Source organism: Hetaerina americana, unplaced genomic scaffold (assembly GCF_022747635.1).
Source record: "Hetaerina americana unplaced genomic scaffold, ioHetAmer1.1.p SCAF_3, whole genome shotgun sequence".
In the NCBI taxonomy this organism is placed as follows: Eukaryota; Metazoa; Arthropoda; class Insecta; order Odonata; family Calopterygidae; genus Hetaerina; species Hetaerina americana.
This window is the reverse complement of record NW_027286874.1, coordinates 20,755,483-20,779,499: the sequence shown is the minus strand read 5'-3', so window position 1 is coordinate 20,779,499 and position 24,017 is coordinate 20,755,483. Positions and strand designations below refer to the sequence as shown.

Below are 24,017 nucleotides of genomic sequence, written 5' to 3'. Positions count from 1 at the left end.
ACTTAACAAATTGATTTCCACTAAGTAGCGTCCTCAACCATCCCTCAAATAATCTCATAGTTAACATTAACTTCACTCAAAGAGTGGTAAATTATGCAGCAATTGGATAAAATTGGTATTCATTTGGTAAAACCAAAATTCACAATAGAATAAAATTAATGAGAGTTTTATACAAATCATTGCCTTCAGGTCTACGGAAAATGAGCTGGACCCTGTGGCTAAGTAACGCACGAAGTTTTCTCATTCAATTTATCTCGATTAAAGCAGGAGGCCGTAATACATACCCAGTGTTTTTGAAATATCTGAAATAATTTCTTCAACAATTACTTTGGCGTACATACTTTTCATTAAACTTCATTGGGTGCCTGGCATTTGAATTTTTAGAATTTGCATTGTAAAATTATGTTCTACTTCATTAAATGGTAGCTAAATTTTGACCGTTTTCTTGAACTTATGCAAAATATTTTCCGAAAACACTACCACACACATTCTCAATATATCCATGACAATTAAAGCATTATCTAATCAGTAGAAACCAAATCCTTTGACAACTAAAGCTTTCGAAGGCTTAAGTTTATCAATGAATTCATTTGAAGTTAGTTGTCCCCTTTTTAAGAAACACAAAAAGGGGAACCCAAACCAACTTTGTCCAGAAAACAAAAGGACGGGCTTTAAAAAATAACAATATATTTACATATTAAATTTGCAGACGTAATTTATAATCAGGACTATGAACCATTTGATTATTGACACTTCTCAATTTGATCATGAATGCGAGCATTAAAATCACAGAAATAATCTGAAAGTCTTACGCAATAAAAACGTGAATCACTGCTAAATGTGGTAAATCTTACTAAATAGCAAAAATAATGTAAATTAGAGAAAAGGGATAGCGGGTATTAAAAGAGAAGTAAAACACTAGATTGGGAAGTGTACAGTAAGCAATTTTTCCCTTCATTTTAAGCTAGAAATACCATTCCTATGCAATATTGCGTGTATTTGCAGTGAATTATTTTATTGGAGTTCCTCATAGCGTGCTCCCACCTTGTGTTAAATGAGTTTGGAAATACTTTACGTCCATGCGAACCCAGAGACCTGGTGTAAATAATACGTACAATATTGCGATTCTCATAAAACTGTAAATCATTGTATTTAATTAATAAACTAGAATGCCTTCACTGGACGACTGACGTTTCCAACAATTATACTAAAGCAAACTAATCAAATTATTTCACTTTTGATTTCACTCCTTTATCCCATCATGTTATATTACTTTCATTTTTATTTTACCTAAGTCACATACAAACATTTTTTCATGCTTTCTGTTCTATTCCTTTGAAATCTTGTATTCATTTTCTTAAGAGCGTCTGCTTATTTCTCTCGTGATTTACTTGGTAATTTTACCCTCATACAGCCATCCGTTTTGGTCAAACCTTCTAACTACAATTCTTTTATACTATTCTGATACTGCTGCAGTTAAATCATAATACTAATATCCATATCTCACCATATCGTCCTTGTTTGCTCACAAACACTACGGAAAAACCCAATTATCAACGCATTTAGTAAATATTAACATTCAGTCTGGCTAAGTTCTCCACGTATTTTCATCAAATAATATGTGCCCACTTTCATTCACTGCCGTTTTTGCGCAAGGTTCAAATATTCTTATTTCGAAATATTCCATAAATGAAAACTGCCTTTCTGCCGACATTTGCATACCTTTTAATCTTTTCATATTTCCTATCAATCCTCATGAAATCCCTGCCATAACACATAAAATCATTTAATTTTTCAATTATTTCATCATTTGTGGTATTTAAGTGTGTAGACTGCTGGGCTACCGACTTGTGGGACTAGGTTCGATTCACGTGATGCCTTTGGGTACACCCAGCTTCAAGCAAGTTGCTTGAATTTGTGCCAGATCTCCCTAAGGTGGCTAACGGAAAGGAACTGACTCCTCTACCTAGATGTGTGAATTCAGCCCGCCGTTGAGCTCTACACTCACCTATCTAACTAACCTCTGCGTTGATTACGGTGGTTATTGGCCCGTCTTTTGATAAGTTAAGCTTATATAGTCTACGTCATCTACGCCGCCCATCATGGCTTTGAGAGTCTGAGGCTTCCACTTACTAAAATACTGATAGAAGAGGTATTTAAAGCTGCTAGTCTTTCCAATACCAATGTCACGTAAATCATTTCCAGGTAACGGTACACTGCTTATCAGTTTGGAAATATCCATTATCCTGTGAAAATAAAGCCAATAATACCCTAATTCTGCTTTCACTGTTCCAAACAAACCTGCATCCCTTGTTTCTTATAAATTTACACTCATGAGTATTTAGAAATTTCCTTCGAAGAAATACGAGCTTGACAGTCAGAATACCTTTTTTGCACCCTAATAATAGTATGTATAGGCAGATTAGTGGCATAACGGAACGTGACCTATTTTTTGAAAACTTCATTTCTTTATATATTTATCGACTTCATTTGGCGAGATTGAGACGAATAGTCCATTCTACCACCTAACCCTTAGACATGACATTGAAGACAATTAAATACACCCAAGTCCTAGGTGGAGGGAAATCCACCTAGGTGGGAAATAAAAATCATTCAAATTGAACACGCGGAAGATCATATCAGTATGCAGAAAATGTTCAGACATGATGGTTAGTATGTGCACCATTTGGTGATTAAGTGGCCGGAAAAGGGTTAAGAGAAAAGAGGGCAGTAGGTAGAAAACATCATATCGTATTCAGTCTAATAAAATGAAAGACTTCCGAGTAACCTTGAAGCGTAGGCTATACTCAAAATCCCAAATGACCAGGAAAAAATGCTGCCACAAGAATGGAAAAAGGATTAGCCGGGAGGTAAAGACAGTTCACTCTCAAAAAAGTCGATTTGATCTCCTATTTTCCTTTAACTAGGAACAAGTACTGAACTCTACAATCCTACATATTATCAACCTGATAATTAATAATAGATTAGCCTACGTCCACATATTACTCAATCAATAAAGAATCCATCCTTTTCATTCAGGGTGCGTTTTTTAGTTGCCCTGGTTTTTTAGAGCAACTACAGTGATTAACTTTTTTTGAATGGCGTAAAACATGCAGACGTTCGATTTCATATTCTCAATTTTACCAATGATTCATTCATCACTTTTACGCCATTATTAATTCATTCTTGCTTCCTAGGACTTCTATCAGACCTTTGTGTATTTCACTTTATAAGTGTGCAAGAGCAGTAAACCTTCCCTACCATCTCTCTAGCTAGAGAGCCACGGCACTCTTTGTCTTTCCTCTCGACGAATAGCCATCCAATCTACGCTACTTTCTCTCTCACTTCCCTTTCAATTCTTCTCTGTCACCCTTTTCCATCTTTCCTTTTTCCATATTTCCTTTACAATGTACTCATATTTCCCTTATATCTCTTTTTTTAACGTTCGCGTCTACTTGCTCTCTCTTTCTAATTCCACTTTCTCCACCCACCATTTTCTTATCCTCACCAGCGCACAAGGAATAGGCGGGCTCTCTTTACTATTTTTTTATCCCTCGCTGTTACTCAGAATTTAATATTTTCCCATTCATTTCTCTTTATTTAACATTTTCCCTTTCCCCATTCATTTCTCCCCGACTCGTTACTCCAAAATCCTCCTCCCGTGCCATCCCCCTTTCGCCCCTTGCCCATCCTTCCCCCAAATCCTCTATCCCTCCGTCCTCTCACCATTTACCTCCCGAGGCCACCCCCACAACACCCCCACAATCCCCCCACCCTTTTCCACTTTTATCCCTTTCACAGACACACGCACACAAACACACAAATTCACCTCCCCCAGTCTCCTCTTCTCTCTTTATCTCTTTCGCTTTTTCCAAGTCCTCCCCACGCCACCCTCCCCCCCGCGGGAGGAGGCCCATCCGCACCATATACCCTGACGCTGCCCCTCCCTCTGTCCCACCCTCTCGGTACACCTCCCCGGGGCAACGGGGCTGCAATATTGGAGCGCAGAGTCAACACTCCCCGAGGACGGACTCGTAGTAGAGGAGAGAACGACCGGGTGGAATCCCACCCTTACCTCCCCCAACCTCGACCACCCTCCCACACCACACCTCCTTCCCCCTCCTTCCGCCAAAACCCCGTCATCCTATCCTTCCTTCTCTCTCTCGCACACACACAAACACAGACACCAAAGTCCCTTAAATTCCGGACGGAGGGAGAGAGAGAAGAGTGCGGTGGGGTAGCCTATCGCAGGGCGGCGGACCATTTATGCTACCACGCAGCATTCCACTCGGCTCATCAAGGAGGGGCGAAGATTTGCTTCAAGTCTCTGGAAACCCAAAGATATGAAGAAGATATGATTCATTAGAGGGAAGGAGACAACCCTTGGGTGGGAATTTGACCGATTGTATTCATTCGGGGAGGTGAGCGGGATGCCCAACCAGCACACCCGGGAAATCTTCCAACTCGATTTTATTCCTCGGCTATGCTCTGCTCCGCCCTCGTCAACTACCCCATCCCTCCTTTCCAGCTTTCCCCTAAGTTTCCACCTTCACCCCCGCTCTTATTCCCATCGCCCGCCCCCATTTGGATCCGGAAAGCTCTCGGTCGCCCCTGAGTCCACCGCTCCCTTCGAACCTATGCTCTTGGGTAAACATCGGTGGGGTCGGTCCTCAGCAGTCGTCCAATCCACGGTATCGAGTAATCGAGGAGGGGAAACTCTGCGGGTTTTGGGCGGGTGGTGGTAAAGCTGAGCCTCTTTTGGGAGAGGAGGGGCGTAGTGGGTACTTCACTCTTCTCCTGGCCTCTCTCATTCCTTTCCCTTAACTTCATCTCAACTGTCCCCGTGAATACAGGACAATTCAAAAAGTGACAAATATTTTCAATTCCTAATATTATTTCTCCGCGAATTGTATGAAGGTATAAAGAGCACTGCCCGATTGGTAATCGCGAGGCCTCTTGTCATAATTCTTCTCATGCATTTGTTCCAAATTGTTCACCTAATAAAAGAGTATAAAATTACCACTAGATTTCAGGGATCGAAGAAACACGAATCTCTAAATTGGCGCACTTCTTCACCACGAGAAAGAAAATTGCACCGTAACCATGCACCATCGAGCATATCGAATCAGGTTTAACGTAACTACCTGGATATCTGTTTTGTTTGGAAACAATTCAAACTGACGCTCGCACTTTTGCTATAAACAGTGCGTCACCCCTCAGCTGAATGCACCTGCACAAGTAGCATTCAAAAATAACACCGTTAACACGATGCTTCGTTAAACTACCTCAGCCAAACCATCGGCTTGAAGATGGGGATAGATTGATGGGGAACACTGAAGCAGACGTGTGATTGATTGATCGGCTGCAACCATGGCGATTGCGGGATCGGGAAGATAGCGGGTGTCCTGAAGTGTTGTCAGCCCGTGTATTTAAGGTCAAGTTGAAGTCAGTTGCTATCAATTTCCTCATGACTGATCATTTCGTAAAGCAAATAATGTCATGCTACTTCCGATATTCGTTAACAGCCGAATTATGTATCTGGCGGCGTTTTATAGTCACAAAAAAACGACCGATATCTTCTTTGTGAAAACATTGTGCCTTAGGTTCATATTAGGCGTTGGACATTATTCACTCTACAATTGCTAATATTTTTGAGGAGAAACAGTGAATATGTGTCGTGATTGCTTGTAGTATATCCGATAAGCATCCACATATTTATTAATCAATCGTAAAAATGCGCCGAGTTGGTTTTAACATGAATGAATTTAATCCAATTTTTAATTTTAATGAATTTAATCCAAACTTGTACTAAATGTAAGAAACACCTTAAGATCAAGTAAGAAAATTACTCAATCACTAGAGATTAATTGCTACGAGAAATTCTCACTTGACAATGTTCGGTGAATAAGTGGTGTATGTACATGCAAGCATAAAGAAGAAGTAATTAGGAAACCAAAAATACTAGTATTTGAACTAGTGATTTATTTTTGAGTATTATGGTTGCGGAGGTTTATCTATGCGAACCCCAATTACATTAGATAAATTATGACAATTTGAATGCTGAACGCAGAACCTGGAAAAATAAGTGTTTTGCATCATCGAAGTATTTTCATGGCATTCTGAGGATACCTTTCCACAGATCATCGCCAAAGAGAAAATGCTTCAAGAGACTTGTGATGTCTTCCCCGAGGATTTTAAAATACAGTTTTGTGTTTTTACCCAAAAAAAACACTCATTTAAAACGTGATTTGCAGTGCCACCCTGACACTGGTTAAGAAAGGTGCAAAACTAAAATTATGTACGAGGGAATTCAAGTGATAATTAATTGATGAAGAAAAACTAGGCAGTGGAATAGCAAAGGTAACTTAAAAATTAGAGAATGCAGATAAGGGTAGAGATAAAGAGAGTCAGAAAGTGCGCTATATTTCAAGAGCAATGGAGAGCTTATCTGGAGAACGACAGAGGGACATTTTGTAACTTTCGAATGGATAGAGTGTAGGGAGAGAGCGGAGTGAAAGATGAGGAATTGGAGGGTGAGGATGAAAGGGAATGCAAGAGGCGGCGAAGAGCGCAGAGGGGAACGCGTGGAAGGAGATGGAGTGGGGACAGGTGGTGGGGGAAGGCTAATCTGCCCGTCCGTCCGAAATCGGGGTCAACTCCTAATGGACACTGCCTCGCCGTCGCCTGAAAGTGGGGTGTGGGTTGGACGGGTGTGGGGTGATGGCGGGAGGGGGAGAGAGAGAGAGTTTGTGCGGGAGGTTTTTGCGGGAGTAGTGTAGGGGCACTCTGGGTGGAGGGGGAGTTGGGGAGGAAATGGGTTGCCAGTGGGGTCGCTGGCAGGGGCGTGAGTTGACGCGGCGAGAGGACCCTTCCCCTCCCTGTCCCGCCTCCCCCCCCCACGACGACCCCCACGATCCCTGCGGTTCACAGGTTAATGATGTGCGTGGTGTATCTCGGTGGAATACGGATGACGGCTCCGACCAACGCTAATCGCGCATTAATGATTCTTCCCCGGTGACCCCAACCGGACCGGAATAGCGAGCGCCGACGCGTAAACGCCATACCCCGCCTGTCGGTTCGGATTGGCCAGCCATCTCACTCTCCTCCCTCCTTCCTTCCATCCTCTTTCCCCACCCTCCCTCTCTCCCATCTCCCCATTTCTCCCATTTCTCTCTCTCTCTCACTCTCTCCTCCCTACATCTCCCTTCATCACCCTCTCCTTCTTGTTCCGTCCCGCGGTCGTGCCTCCATCCCGATGTTCGTCCATCGATCATCCGTGATTTACGGACTACGGAGGAAATATCAATTCGTCGACCGCAGCGGCCGCTGCCATCGAGTGAAACGTTTAACTTGATAACCCTCCCCCTCCCATTTTCCCTCCGCCACCGACGATACAGCCACACGCACGCGCGCGGAGGCGGGAAAATCGCTCTCGCTCCCCCTCCGCAGGTTTTTTGTGTAAATATACATATATCGCCCGAGAGTTTTTTTTACACCCTAGCGGCAAGAACACGGGTGGAATGCCCTCGTAGTCGGTTGATGATTATGAGGTATGAGGTCAAAAAAATGAACGACGAATGATCGACAGCCAGGGAAGACATGTATTATTTTTGTCATTTGCGATCAGGAGATAACTCGGATGAAGGAATTCGAGAAGGGTTACAATACAGCCCTTCTGCTTCAATGCAATTTTCTCAACCTTGTAAATCGTTTCTGACTTATTTGTAGTTTTGTAATTGTGATTATGGGCGTTGATATCAATTGAAAACATTTAAGTTTTACTCGTTGACTAATTTTGCTGAGCGAGTTCTATAATGCTACAGAACAGTCTATCCAGTGTAATAGACGACTTCATACACGCCTATAATTAATCCCTACAGACGACAAGGACCGCCCATGTTATTTGGTAAATGGACGAACCTTGTACGTATTACGTTAGACATTCAGGGACTCGCAAGAAGGAGCACTTGTTATAGAGCCAATCCCAGTGTACACATTTCTTTGATCTCACTTATTTCACAAATGCATAATACAAAATGCAAAATACATTATATTTACCACCTCGATAAAAAGTTATTTCGTTTGTGTGTTTCTCAAAGCCACTTCTACTTAGCGCATATTGACACTAGGAAAGTATTCAATGAACCTAATGATTTCTGAATAATACAATAATAGATTCAATCATTGAGTAATGTACTTCAACGCATTTTTTATTCTAATCCTCTATTTAAGACATCAGATATAATTTGTTCCGTTTCGTAAATGTAGGGTTTAGAGAGTGATGCGCTCTATATCCGTGGATTCCATATGGCATAAATAATTCCATATTGGAACATTTCTAATAGAGATTACGGATGTCTTTGTAGTAGTAGTAGGAGCAGTTTTATGAGAGGCGACAGCTAAGGTCATTTGCGCCATCAGGGATGAACAGGAAAGAAAGGGTGGAGAGAAACCCGGCGTCGGTATTAGCCTACTCTTATCAAAAGGCGCTAAGGGGTCCGCAGTTTAACGTCCCATCAGACGGACGTCGTACTCACTCAAAGTGCTCTCCACAAAGCACCTCATGTAGGGATCGGGATACTATTATATTTTTCGAATATGTTTTTTCACTCATGGCGTTCAATGTCCATAAATCTACCTATATGTAATACCTGATGGAAATTAAACAAAAACCGGAGGAGAAAGCTAACCAAGATGGTATTCAATTATAAATACTTCCTTTTCTATCGGTGTCTTTTTGAAGAAAGTGGAAATACCTGAGACACGTTGGATGCCTATTTCCTCCAAAATCCATCGTTTTTCATTAAAAAAGTTCTCCTTATCTTTAATCTTACTGAAAATATCGGGAGAGATGCCCCGTTAGCAAGATTCAGAACAAACTATAAGCTGTGTGTCGCATCAAATCGATTTTCGTACCGATTTATTTCTCCTCATGTCAAACAAGTGCTTCAAAAATCGAGAGCAAAACTAATGAAGTATAAAATGCTTTATTGAGGTCATAACATTTATGGAAGTTTAACTTAGATAGCTTTTCCTTTCATTTCTAAAAATAAGAGTTATACTGAATGTACCACTCATTTAGCGTTTCCCACTGCATGTTTCCAAGTCTTTGTTGAAATTCTCCATTAATAATGGAATAAATAGCTAACGATGAATTTTAATGACGTCAAACACTTAAAAGAATGTCATTTGAAATTTTCAAGATAACACTTGATATTTTTATCCCGTCTATAGTATTTATAAGAAATAAAACATTTGGCAAAGAACTTGGTAATCTCCTTCTAATTGTAATTCAGAGACCTTTTTGACCATTAATGATCCTTCACAAAAACAAGTATTTGTCTTTCCAAATCTATCTAAATTTTTAAGGAAAAAAATACGGATAAGGATATTCAAAAAGGGCTAGAGGAATTCAAGTCAATATCACAAGGTGTGTTCCGGCTGTTCTTCTGCAGGCTGTACGTGAAGAAGTGCCTAGGTTGCGGGGAGCGGGTCAGTGCAGACGAGCTGGTGCTCCGAGCCCTGGACAGCGTGTTTCACGTGCGTTGCTTCGTGTGCGTCGTGTGCGGCGGCAGGCTGCAGAAAGGAGACCAGTTCGTCGTGAAGCAAGGACAACTCTTCTGCCGTCCGGACTACGAAAAGGAGGTCGAAATGCTCCAGGGGTACGCCCAAGGTATTCGTCATGCACAAGTATCAACATTCACAGGTCACGTGACTCTAGAGAGAAACCTCGACGCTCTTGGCGCGTGTGCCACTAAAGTATCCACCCCACGAACTCATTCGCATCAATATAATTTAATTCGATCAATACGTTTAGTACTTGCGCATGCTTCATTTGAAAGCAACGGATTTAGTCAATCAATTAGCTCTCTTCACAGTGGAAAATTTTTAGGATTGGTGAATCATATAAAAGGTTTTATAGCTTTAATTTCCCCACATGTAAAGTTCATATTGTAGTTCAATGGAGTCATGAGGTGAATTAATTGAATTTTTAAATTGATATTTAATAAGAGTAGACCAATAAAAAGGACTTAAGCCATAATTGGGTTGAATGTTCCCCTCTAGTATTCTCGACTTGTGCCAGGCGAATTGATGACAAGAGGAGTCCTTTAAATTTACGATTGATGATTTACTAAATAATTGATTTTAACGTACCATTAAAAATTTAGGCTGGTTTTCCGGAGGTAAATTGTACGGCATCAATGTGGACATTTGGAAATTAAAATGGAATGCACCAAATAATGAAGGGGTATTTTTTTACAATAAATGTTTTGTAAGCCGAAGCAAATTAGTAATGACGATGCATGTGATGACTTTGGGCTCATTTTAGTGAAAGATACAACATTTTTGTAACTCCGATCATTTGGCATTTATAATTGGAATCCGACTGACCTTTCGTCCAAATCAAATTGGCATTCACAATAGTGTTTTCTACAATTTTCATAATATTTAAAATTATAAATTTCGTGCAAAAGGCTAATGACATACTTCTTTATCCACACAATATTCATGACTCACAGCGACTGGGGAACTACAACTTTATCGTTCGTTTTCAGCGATGTGGTGTGATGTTAGTACCAATTTATCCCCCATAGTTTAAACTGTGACAACATCCACACATAAAAATACTAACCGCTCCGTGCATTTTTAATCGCACGGTATTTGATGTTCTTTGTATGTGACCCTTTAATTTAATAATTCTACAATGAAAGGGATGGATCGTGACTGCGCGAGTCATTGTGTAACCTTAGTTTATGTTATGACGACGAATGATGAAAAGTAGTGTAACTCCAATTTATGAGCACTTCGTACATCGATATTTGAATTCACACTTTTGAAGCACCCTGAGGTTCTTATTAATTTGTTTAACGCGCTGCGGAACTTATTATTAGACTAGTAGTCAGTACTCTATTTTTCTTACCATGCCATTTAGGGATATTTCGCACAAATATATGCAACTAAACTAAGGCAGGTAGATACTGTTATTTTAACACCATAACAGTTTTTATTTACAGTTACACGGGACGTAAGATTTTCAAGAGAACAACCTGTATTTCTGTATATCAATTAATATAAACACTTCCTACTTTCACCAGGATCCCGTTGAGGTAAGACTATAGCACCTAATCGCATTAATGTTACAAATTAATTTTAAATATATTAAATGACTATGTCTTTCTAAAAACTAAAAAAATGAGATAATAAGACATCAGTTAAGACTTTCCTCAAAACTAGAAAATGTTCTGATAAATTCAATTCGCACATTAAAATATAAAAGTCATTTGGATGAAACGAAGACATCCTCCTCAAGACCTGGAAAGACACCTTCGAATGATATTTATGCTAAACCTTATGCAGATGTTCACGCGTAACAGGGGAGCATACAAATATGAGTCTTGTGGAATCACACATGCTCATATATATATATATATATATATATATATATATATATATATATATAGGGATATTATATTATATGTATATATATATATATACATATAATATATATACATATATATACATATATAAACATATCTATTTATATACACATGGGTATGTGTGTGTGCATATATACATTAATATTCATATATATGTATGTATATTTATATATATGTGTATATTAATTACCTTGAGCAAAGAAGGGACTTCTAATAATTAAAAGGGATACTGGCATATGTCAGTGAAAACTACGGAGTTTGCTTACACGATAGAGGAGATTTTTAAACTACATGTAGCTTAATAAATGGAAGCTATATTGGTAAATGCAAAGGTAATAATTCTGATAATCTACTTTCAGGAGCAGCTTAATGACGTATTGATTAGTTCAGCAGCATTATATTGCTAGTGAATCTAAGCATCACATCATTTCTATACGGATGTACTAGATGCTGTAATATCATTGCAATGATAAGGCAAATAATTGCTTGCTAAGAGATTTTGGTAGAAATAATTATTCTTCAGAATAGAATCAATAAGCAGTATTTTCAAGGATCTGTGAAATAATAGACATTTTAAAGTTAGCAAAATTATGCTTGGCTGTACCCAACCACATACAAATCAGCCAACGCTCACCATCGCATTTACTCCAAGTTGCTTTAGGCTGCAAATACATATTTTTCCAGACTGCGTTTTGAGGCATGGTAATCAATTAGCATTTTGTTTACTTGGAGCCACATCAATTTCAAATTTGGATTTTAATATTTTTGCTAATCATGAATTAACTTCTTAAATAACGGAGCGCTACAGACACTTCCATGACTTTTAGACCACCGTGGAGTGAGTGCACAATATGCTGATATCGAATAGCTTCATATTTCCCACTCCCGGGTGAGATAGTTGTACTCTCTCCCTGACTACGAAAAACTAAATTTCGATTGTCGGGAAAAAATTAAATTTTGGAAAGGAATCAGTCATGTGGTGCTAAAATGGCATTTAAATCCTGAAGGTCCTACCCATTAGCTGATTACGTTTACCGATGTCTTTGGTAGGTGCGACTGGATAGTAGTTTGAGTATTAAGGTCCCCTAGACAATTGACCTGGGGAAATATTTGCATTTTAAGTTTACTTTAATGATCATATAAATTTTTATACGCCCATCGTTTTCGGAATACGCCCGTTTTTGGGAATGATTAATTGATGAAATAATGAAAGTGGTATCCAATCTTGAGTGCCATGTCACCTCGTCATTCCAATATTCCGCTTGATTCGGAATCTTTGCAGCCTCATCAAGAGTCTATGATAAAAGTATGTTAAATATTTCACGAATCCATTGTCAAAAATAACTGTAAAACCTTATTGATATTTTAAAAAGCTTAATTGAGATAAATCATAAATTAACTTAAAACTACGTTTGAATAGTTGAATTAAAATTACGTGGTAATGCCAGTTTTTAACTTACAAAAAACCTTTATGTAGAAAGCTCTCAAGTTTTTTTTTAAATTAAAGTTTGCGATCCACTGTAGTTACATTAATAGTCAACCCCAATTTTTTTAATGCCGCCGAACTTGTAGATCCTTTAACATACTTATTTTGCTTTCTTTCACGCCAAGGATAGGATCTTTCACGCCACTGTGTTCCTTGTGAAAGCGTGAATACTAATTTCCGTTCCTTTGGTGATATTACACTGTTCTGTCACTTTCAGGGGACTTCACGTGTGAAGATGGCATCTTATCTGCGGGAGGGGGCCTTGGCGGTCCAGGAGCTGGAACCCGCGGCTGCGTGGGAGCGGGTGGGATGGGGGGCCCCGGCGGAGGTGGGCCTGGAGGCTTGGGTCAAGACGGTCGCAGAGGACCTAAGCGGCCTCGGACTATTCTCACGACCCAGCAGAGGAGGGCCTTTAAGGCATCCTTTGAAGTGAGCCCGAAGCCATGTCGGAAGGTCCGAGAAGCACTCGCCAAGGAGACTGGGTTGAGCGTCAGAATAGTACAGGTGAGAATAGTCTTTTGATAGAGATTCAATTTCCTCGGCGCCAGGATGTATTTTATCAATGCTGCGATCGAGGTTACATACTCATAGGGCTATTTATGAGAAGTTATGGGAAAAATGTGGAACAAAATTCCTAATGAAGTAATTTGAAAATTTTATAAGTTCCCAGCGTTTGTAAAAGCTTTAATCATTCCGTCACGAGTTTAAGTTCAATTAAAAAATATTGGACATTTGGGTTAATAATAAAAATATACCACAGATAAATAAACAAAATCCTTTATCACCAAGTAGCTTTCCTTAATTAGTATCTTTTCGCTGACCTTCACATAAATTCAATCACATTAATTGCATTGGCTGTAGTTTGTGCAGTAAAACTTCGAATTTGGCTACCCGTAAGCTTTAGATGAAGCCAAAAAAAATAAAAAATGATATCAGCCCCGATTTAAATGAAAAATGCTCACTCACACAAGTTCTCATTTTATTATCATCCTAAGTATCTCAATCGTAATATTTGTTTACTGAAGCCCTCTAATCATCACTATTCAGCGTTAATTCCCTCACCACTCAATTTACTACCTGTTTAACATCCTTATCATATTTGTGTTATATATACAGGTATATCCCTTGGTCTTCCGCGCGGGATCTTCCCTTCAATTTTCCCTCAAATTATGTTTATTTTGTCATATCAAAGCCCTCTCTTTAGGACGTTTATTCTTACATACGGGGGTGGTCTGAAAAGTTTCCGACCTAAAAAGATACAAGACATTTTTTTCTGAAATTTTTGAGGTCGGAAACTTTTGAGATCACCCATGTATTTTGTCGACTGTCAAAAATTGTTTGACGTTATATATTTCTCAAATTTTCCGTTAAACTGTTCGCAAATTTTTCAACTATTTAGAGTTTTTAGATAACTGAAAATCATGCCAATATAATTGCAAATATTTCAAACATTTATGCTTATATCTCATGATTTCTACCTTCCATAAGAAAAAATGTATTCGAATACAAAATATGAAGACAACAAAAATTTATGTTGACGCTATTAAGCTCCTGGAAAGAGTGTGCAGCTATTTAAACTGGATAAAATTAGTAGCGCTTCCAAAATATTAGAACAGCCAGACAGGGAATCACTCACGAAGCGAATGTAAATTAAAGATTAAATATCTTGCATAAATTGGAAGGACGTCTCTTTAGACGATGCAAACGTCTATTTGATGTTGCATATGTATTATTACCTCCATCGCACTTCGGTAGGAGAGAGCATGTCTATGAAATATGAGAGATCAAGAGTAGAACTGATGGATTAAAGATGTCATGTTTTCCACGAAAGATAAGGGATCATAATAACATTTTTCAACCTCTGTACGGTCATATTCGGGCCAAAATTAGTCTGGTTTGTATTCGCCCCCTGCCACGTACCTTAGCGGTGACTTTTAGGGTATTAACATAAATACAATAAAGAAATAAACTTCACTGTGAAAAAAAAAATTCTATCGCTACGGAGCAGTACATTTCGTAACACACAGTTTCTGTGAAAAAAGAGGAATAAAACGGAATCAATGTTACTCTTTATGCTTACAAAAATACCAGAGTCTTTTACCCTACCAATCATTACTTAATACAACAATAAAACATTTTAATAATTAACTCCCACCTACTTACTGGAAAATTATTAATGGAAACTGAAAATTCCGGTTCTATTCATATTAATAAGGCTGAGACTTATCACCACAATACAATGTTAGCGAAATTCTTGTCCTTTTTGCCATTCATTTCTCAGGAATATATAATTTTTGCAGTATTTGTTTGATTATAAGTATATGTATATAGTATAAGTATGCGCATAAGAGCTTCCATAATATTTGGAAGTTTTATCCCTGGCTGAGTTTTGTTGTCGAAAATTAGAAAATATCTTCACAATCTTTTGGTGGCTAAGAGTATATTCCTAATTACCTCAACCTTACACTTTATTTTCTCTTTATGCGTCTAGCATACAGACAGTTGGCGTATCTTCCCATCGTTTGCAGTTGTAATAAAATTTTAAATAGCATAGCTAAGATACTCGTAGTCTCGGCAATTATTTAAACATAAAATATTTATATCCTGGAAAATGTACTTACCCTCCTATGGAGTGCGATCTCAACGTGGTGGAAGGGTTTTGCGCGTTCCGATGACCCTTAGATCACTACTGGTAGGGTATAATTCCATAGGGGCCGAAGGGGAGGAGCCAGACGAAGGGCGGTCTACCCGGCGTCTGGTCATTAGTGAGGAGGTAACAAAGGCGTTTGACCCCAGTGGGAGGAAACTTTCTAGAAAGAAATGGAGAATTGAAATAAAGCTAAAAGGTTTGGTAAACATAAAAACGTACTCGACCAATATACACGTAATCTAGGTACACTGGCAGGGTGATGGGGGAGTGGAGCGCAGGGAGAGGCGAAGGAAAGGGAGATTGGACGATGCATGAGAGCACGGATTAAGAGTTATGAATGATCGTGGAGAAAAAAGTCGAGTTATGCAAGGGGCAGAGCTTGACAATTATTAACACTTGGTTCAAAAGGTCATCACAGAGTAAGGCAGGAGCAGATGGAAAATTCCGGGATTGATCGGTCGTTACCAGTCAGATAATATTGTGGCAGAGGTATAAATTTATGAACGGCGGCAAGAGCTCGCACTGCCTGGAAGCAGGATGATGCAGGTTTGGAACATAATAATTTAGTTAAATCAAATGGTATTAAACATTCAAAGGATACACGGGAGATATATAATTCAAGTGCCATATTTAATCGGATGATTTTAGAAAGGGCAGCAAAGGAAGCAATAGGAACGGTAAACTCAAAGAAAATTTAGAACCCTTTTAGAAGAAATAATTTGGAGCATGAAAAAGAGATTAGATTAGGAGAACGCTAAAAGCGAGACGGGAAAATTACGTACAGAGAACTAAATAATATATTTCGAAAAATCTTAGCATGGAGGTAGCATTGGACAAACTATAGCGAGAGTACGAGGAGCACGGAAAATTAATTGATGGATCCAAAAAAGATTTAGAGAAAGTGGAAAGATTACGTTGAAGAGCTTTATGGCAAATAAATTAGGCCAGCCAGTTTAGAAATAAAGAAACACTTGGCTTGGGTCCAGGTTAATAAGATAGCAAAAAAGAAAAAACTTCGGGAAATGAAGTCAGTTACGGTAGTAGGATAAATAATATCATAGCAGAATTGCTAAATATTTTAGATTAAAATATTAAGCGATATGGAAAAAAGAGACTTGATGGATTGAACGAAATATTAATAAAGATGGGATGTGGTAGAAGCCTTAAAACTACTACTGAGAAATAGTAAAGGAGCGGTACTAAGAATAATCAACAAGCGTTTGAACAATAACGCATAAAACTCTATAGAATAATTGTGGCTTAGGTTTAGAAGAAAGAGGGGAGCAAGTGACGCCATTGGAGAAATCAGAACATTAAAAGAGAGAAATATAGAATATAATCAGGGTGTATCTATATACTTTGTCTATTTTTGGAAAGAGTCTGTTAGAGTAGACAAAACTGATGAGAGGATTAGCAAAGAGATATTGGGAAGAGGCGTGGATGTCCGTTATCGCCCGTGCATTTTAACTTTTATACGGAGGAAATAGTTTGAGCTAGGAATATAGTTTGGCGACGAGGTGATTTTCTCAGTTAGAGTCCCATAATCAAGTAATAGTTATCAATGGTCACGCCACCAGAGGAATATAGTTATTGTTGAGTACCACGCGATTAAATCAAAATTTAATTCTTTACAAAAGTAAGACGAATACACTGCAGCAACTGGAACAGTTGACATATTTTGGCAGTATTTTGAAAGAAAATGGGCATATTAGTAGAGATATTAGGAGCAAAACTTCCTCGACCTGACAAATATGTACAAGAAGAAGAGGATTGAAGGCAGCTTGCGCTAATTAAAAACGCAAAGAAAAGATTAGTTAAGGCAACAAGGAGCCTAGAATCTGTATGGATACAAAATATGATCAAAGCAAGAGGTTTTATTTATTTATTTGACGATTTTATTGGAGCAAGACTGAGACTGTATTAGGCCCTTCTTCCACCTGGCTGTTGAGCACTACATTCAGACAAAAATACAAGTCTTAAGTGGAATAAAACCAACCTAGGAGGAAATCGAACCCAGTACCTCCAGGTGGGAAGAAGAGGACGTTACCCCAATGCCAGCAGGACCAGCTTAGATAAGAGGATTTTCAGATCTAGAAATAGGGTAGAACGGAGATAACAAGTTGAAGGAAGACTGCTAAGAAGTCAAAAGGGTGTGAAACTAGGGGAAGTGACAGAATAATTGGGTTTAGAAGATAATGAGAGATAGAGATATGATAAACATTTAAGTAATGAAAGGGATAAGGATAAAGCAAGCGAGGGAGAAGAAGGAAGGTAATTATCTTCTTAGAGTGCATGGAGACAATATGGAAGAAATGAAGGGAATAATACAATTCAATCGAGAGGGAATCCGTGCAATAAGCGATGCATAAAAGTTTTTAAGGACCAACAAACATCTACCTTGAGTAGAAATGTCACTAATGATTATGGTTTGTACTTCACAAAAATCTTACTTAACTCATTAAAATGACATTGAGCAAGTTTAATTGCAATTTAAGAAGCATATTGCTTTTCTTGCAGTCGTACAACCCGCTGCAATAACTCTGAATTGAATAATTAAGCGCTTATAAGATGTGTGTTCCCTGAAAGGATTGCACGATACATCGCTATTATATTATTCAGTTTTTTTATTCATTTTACCATCAAAAAACTATTAGCTTCTAATATTGTATTTCTTTTTAATTTTTTAAAAAGAGGTCAGAGAAGTAAGAACTGGCAATCAAAGAGGAAAATAATATTAAAACACTGAGAGGCTGGATTTTTTATCGATTATTTAATATTTTCCTGGTTTGAAGCCCGTTGCAATAACTTTACAATGAGACTATGCGTTGTTTTTGTGGATTACTTATTTTCAGTCCGCTCTCCTTCTCAAGTTGTCAGCAGATCAAAAAATTAACGCACTAATTGTATGCATGATGAATTTATTAATTGAATAAAACAAGCCATTGAAAAACAATTATTTTAATCTGTTCTTACAATTAACGACCAAAATTAAAATATTTTTTATGTTAATGAAAACAAAAAAATATGTCCTACATGCTGATATGGCTAAACCTTACTCCAATCGTTTTCCCGAAGCCTACCCCCTGACATCAAACTGTATGCCCTTTTGCATGAATCTCTCCATCCCTCCCTACCCAGCCCCCGACATAAACCCCGGTATCTTCCCCCTCCAAAATAACACACTCAAGCTCCCACGAAAGCAAACACCGTCCATACCGTCCCTTTTGTGGCAGAATCTGATACCTATGCATAGAATCGATGAGCTGCCATTCTCCGTGACCAACAGTACCTATTCCCAGCATCCGATGTATCCCCTTCATACTTTCGGGGCGTTCGTAGTATAGCATCGCTAGCGTTCATAGTTTGGCCTGTAATGTTTGGTTTTGCCAGGTATTTCGAGGGCGCATTTGGCAGACACAAACAGATCGGAGCTGCACGAGAACTTAACGAAGCGTGTAATAGTTACAGAATACTATTCCAGCGCCATAAAAAGAATGAAACCTGCATGATGAAATCACTAAATATTTTTTCGTGAAAAACTTCAAGGCGAACTTGAAATCTGAAAATTTATTACTGAACTATGAAATTTTTTTCCAATGATGAGTAATAACAACAGGAAAAATCTCGTACCTAAAAATTTTATTTTTCTCTCAACTTGATTTTTCCACTATTAAAATAAGAAACACTTAAAAAATAACTGCTCTTTTCTTGATGTGAGATACGATTAAGAACAGAAAATTTTTCATCAGATTAAATGAAGTATTTTTCAATAGTATAGCTTTAATTATTTTAATAATTTAACTAATTTTAAATAAGTATTGTTAGGCTTTTATGAATTAATATGAAAGGGCTTAATGGGCAAATATTTACTTCGTATTTTGCCGTAAACTGCAGTAGTAATTAAACTAATAGAATAAATAATAAACTGGGTATTTTTAGTCATTCTTAACAATTGCTAGTGGCTAATGAAAAAACCTGGAATATTTCTCCATTTGGTCTTCTGTCATTTCCATAGCAAATATAAGCGTTTAAGACACTGGTGGATGATGTATTGATCGATGTGCTCCATTGGTCTCTTTAAAGAAGGGCTCACTCGCCGGTTTCACTCGATGGTAGCAAGGAATCGATTCCAAGACATTTATTATTACCGTGGTACAATATGCTACCAAAATTTTATATGTATGAAACTGAAAACGAATTAATATAATGTTGCATATGTGCTAGAAAATTTTAGATGATTTAATCAACCGTATTATATCGCAAAAGTGGGGTATATGTGAAAATTTAAAATGAAGTATATCTATGAACCAATAAAATGAAGAATTGATACATTTCATTCTATTAGTGATAATGCTACAACTATTTCATTTCGAAAGATGATCCATTGTTTCGCGGTGATTACAACCCGTTCAAACATACTTTCGTTACTTCGCAGAATTTAGGTTACATTTTTCAAAAGGTGTTGCCTAATATACCACTGCTAATTGCTCTCTCAATTTAGTTCCAGTTTTATTACAAATTGAATATAATTAGATTTGAATTTTCAAAAGAGGAAAAAAGAATTTATCAAAGATAACCAGATTCAGATTTCCAAATAAGCATTTCAATAACATCAGGGTGCACTGACTGGAAAATTGCGACTTGAGGATCAAAAATGAACAAATGAATAGTTCTTTATATTCACGTGACAGCATTAGGATATGTAAATGATGCTATTATATACGATACTCTTGATTCGCAGAAAACACAACTACTGTACTTACGTACGAAGCATTTTATTGTAGAATTGATTGAGGGTAAATTCTCTTCCAAAAGCGGAAGCAGTTTAAAAAGTACTTAAACTGGTGTGATTATCATAGAGTGATACTTTTTAATCCTTAGAAAAATAACAAACAAAATAATAAAATAAAACATATAAATAAAAAAGTCGTGACAAACTGCTGTTTGATCGTCGTCTTTTAAAAGAAGAAGCGAGACGAGATTTCTAATTTCCATGAATCATCTACTAGGGCGTATAACATTTGATACCTTTTAGTCTTAGCCTAAGGGCTCCTACGGATAAAAGTAATATTAATTATTATAATTATTAATTTAGATAAAATTAAATTAGAATCTCGGGGAGAAACTAATTGAAGCGCCTAGATGGTGACTCCTCTGCGTCCATTTAATCATCATTCATAGTAGGTTTTCTGCGTAAAAATAAATATTTCCACCACGCGCTATACAAACTGTGCTGTGTTAAAGGTTTAGGCTGGTCAATATGACGTAAAAGATTAATTATCGCACAATTTCATTCTATTGAATCATATTTCAGCAATTATATTATTAAATATTTTATATAGCTGTTAAAAATACTCACAATTCTGAATGTATCGTAATCGTTTTATTCCTACACTAGATCTCGGAAAAACTTCCAAAGGAACAAATTACATTTTAAATTATTACATTGATTATGTCATTAGAGCAATTACTGTGAAAGAGGTAACTGACACACCAATCAAATTTCGCCCACAGAGGTTATGAAAATTTCAGAATATCATGATTATTTTTTATTTATTCCTTCTTAAGAGAGCTCAAGTTAAAAACAATGATGGTTTATAAGAATATGGGGATTTGAAAGTCTTAGATATTTTCAGGTATTTTCAGGATGACTTTCTACTTGTATGAAAAATTACACATAAAATGTGTAATAAATTTTGGCTTACTATTGGATTAAGGAGCTGAGTGAATTTTTAAACAGGAGCGTTGTTGTTGTAAAAGAAATAGAACCATACGTCATATTTTGAGGTTTTACACGAACTATGCTATATTAAATCTTTTTCTACTTTTCACGTATGTGCATTACTTACACGCATAATATATAAGGCTTCATCCCGTTCGAGGTATATTAGTAGCCAAATGTGTAGTAAACCTAATCTCTACACTCTTGAATTAATGGTCGAAGCACTTTTCCACTTGATAATGCACTTTCCACCAATTCCAACGATGAATTTCCACTTTCCACTTATCAAGCGGAAAAGTGCTTCGATCAGTTATTCTTTATGTTCGACTTCCACCACATCACGCCTGAAGCTACTTAATTTGCTCTACACTCTTGTTTAATCCACAGCGAAATCATTGCTATATCTTATAACGCATTATGGCAAGTTCAAATGAAAATGTTTTGATTAAACAGATCCTACGCAGGGGTTGCAGGAAATTACATATGAAGTTCTAAATAATTTGCAGAGTATGTATAAATAATAGTTAACCAACAAAATAGGAGTTTGATTGTAATTTAACCTTATCTAAAATGATTTCCCCATATTCTTTGATTTTTTAAGTTGGATTAGTTATTTTCAAGGGAAAAGGTTCCAATTTCATTCAAAAAACTTCGTTTAAATGATTTTCGGTAAATATCCCTCCACCATTTTTACGCTGGAATTTTCCAACAACAGCTGCAGCGTGACAAAATGATTGTGCTTTTTAGGGGACACACGCTGGAGCCTGCTTCATAGAGCTGCCCAGTTTTCTTTTCCTGAAAATATTTTTGGGATACCAGAAATTATAACATTCGTAAATGTATTTTTATCATAGTGCACGGTAAATTTTATCCCTGCGATACTAATCAATCTCCTATTTTTCGAGTAATATAATGGATACATTAACGCCCAAAATATAGAGGAGTTACTACAATTGTCAAAATATTAACAGCTTACTTCTTAAATTTCCTCTAGAGCGAGTTTAAGCCATAGCCAAGTTCAAGATTGATCGAGGGATGAGATAAAAATGGCCATATTCCGCTTACGAATTGAATTTCCCTATGAGAATTTAACACAATGAATCGATAAATGGCGGAAATAAAATAATAATTCATGTAACTCAATTGTAATGAATACCTAGTAATATACGTACACAATAAGAGCTAGTAGTTACCATCAATGAAAATAATGAGTTAGTAGAAAATTTTTATTACTTCAATATCTTAACATAGTTGGAAAAACTATTGTTAAAGCAAGAAATATGCTATAAAGATGACACCTAAACTATGTGAATATTATGATTTACGAAATGAATGACTTCAATGAATTCATTATCTTTAATTACATGTACGGACGGAAAGAAATACATGACGTTATATAATATTTTTGGGAAAGGACAGAGAATGGATGAGGCAAATGAGGATGATAGAGTAACAAGGTTTCAGACAAGTAAAACAATTGGTATGCTAGAAAACAGATAAGGATTATATACATAAAAGCCACCAGAATCACAATAAAGATGGTAGACCAGAGGAGTTGTAGAGCTGTGGAGTAAAATAGCTTGCCTCCTGTCTTTCTGTCAATGTACCCGCTCAATACCTGCCTTTGATCGATAGAGGAACACTCCAATTGCTAGGTTACAAAAATAATCACGTGCGTATCCACTACACCCAACTAGTCACGCACTTGCGCGACTCCCTCAGCCGAATTTCTTCCCGAGGGGATCCCAAGTCGGCATTGGCACAGACGCCCGACGTTGAAAGACGAAGAGGAGGGCGAAGCAGCGACGTTCACGCATTGCCCTCGCCCCGCCCACCAAACCGAGCCTCCCACCCCATCCCACCGTCCCTTTCCCCTCCGCAAACATCGTCCCCCCACCACACTCCTCCAAAGAGCATCACGGGAGGAGGGTGAGATTCTGGCGTTGGGGAGGGGAGCGATCTGACAAGGGGAGAGTACATCCGAAAGGGGGAGGGGGCGGGGAGCGGAGGGGGTGAGGAAAGATATAGGCGGGGGGCGGGGGGGAGAGATTCCCACGCCTCCTGGACCAATCGTGAAAGGGATCGCGCGATCCGGCGGAGACCCCTCCCCGCCCGCACCCATTCTCAACCTTGCGTTGGTATCCATTGTATGCGTCATTCAAAGCCGCGGGGATGGGAGAGGGAGAGAGCAATGGGGTTGCGGGAGGAGACAAGGGGTGCCTGAGAATGCGAAGGAGCTTAAAGGAGACCGGTGAAGAGAGAGAAAAGCAGAGAAGGAGAAGAGAAAGGATGAAATCGGAGGTAGGCCAGCGAGGGTCAGAAAATCATGAGAAAGCGGGAGGGGAAGGAGGGATTTCCCCAGAACTTTCATTACACCCTTTCAAAGGGCTCAGAGTTCTTATTCCCATTAACATTAATCTAGTTCTTGAACTATATGTAAAAATTTTATGATCACTCGAAGAAATGATGCAGTAAACACGAAACAAATCAGTTTTGGTCTGTTGTATGTGGAACATAACTGATCGAAAGACAACAATGGTCGGAGATGATATCAGTTCTACTTTGAATGCAGTCCTGTGATGTACGAAGTGCCTGAAAAGTGCAAAATTAATTCAGTGACGCTAAACCAACCACCAATGCAAGTTCCAATAACTTATTTGAAAATCATATTTAATGGGTCAAGCGCTAAGCGAGGGAAATGTGTAGTCAAATTTCGTTGAA

General features: G+C 38.1%; 1 protein-coding gene across 1 annotated transcript in view; it reads left to right on the top strand.

The window, feature by feature from the left end:
- The window catches only part of LOC139691098 (LIM/homeobox protein Lhx3), a 77,224-nt gene that overhangs the window by 35,935 nt on the left and 17,272 nt on the right, over positions 1 to 24,017 (top strand). Inside the window, exons 3-5 of the mRNA XM_071588857.1 lie at positions 9,456 to 9,673; positions 13,142 to 13,189; positions 13,277 to 13,428. Coding sequence (XP_071444958.1) covers positions 9,456 to 9,673; positions 13,142 to 13,189; positions 13,277 to 13,428 — 418 coding nt within the window. The remainder of the gene's footprint in view (positions 1 to 9,455; positions 9,674 to 13,141; positions 13,190 to 13,276; positions 13,429 to 24,017) is intronic.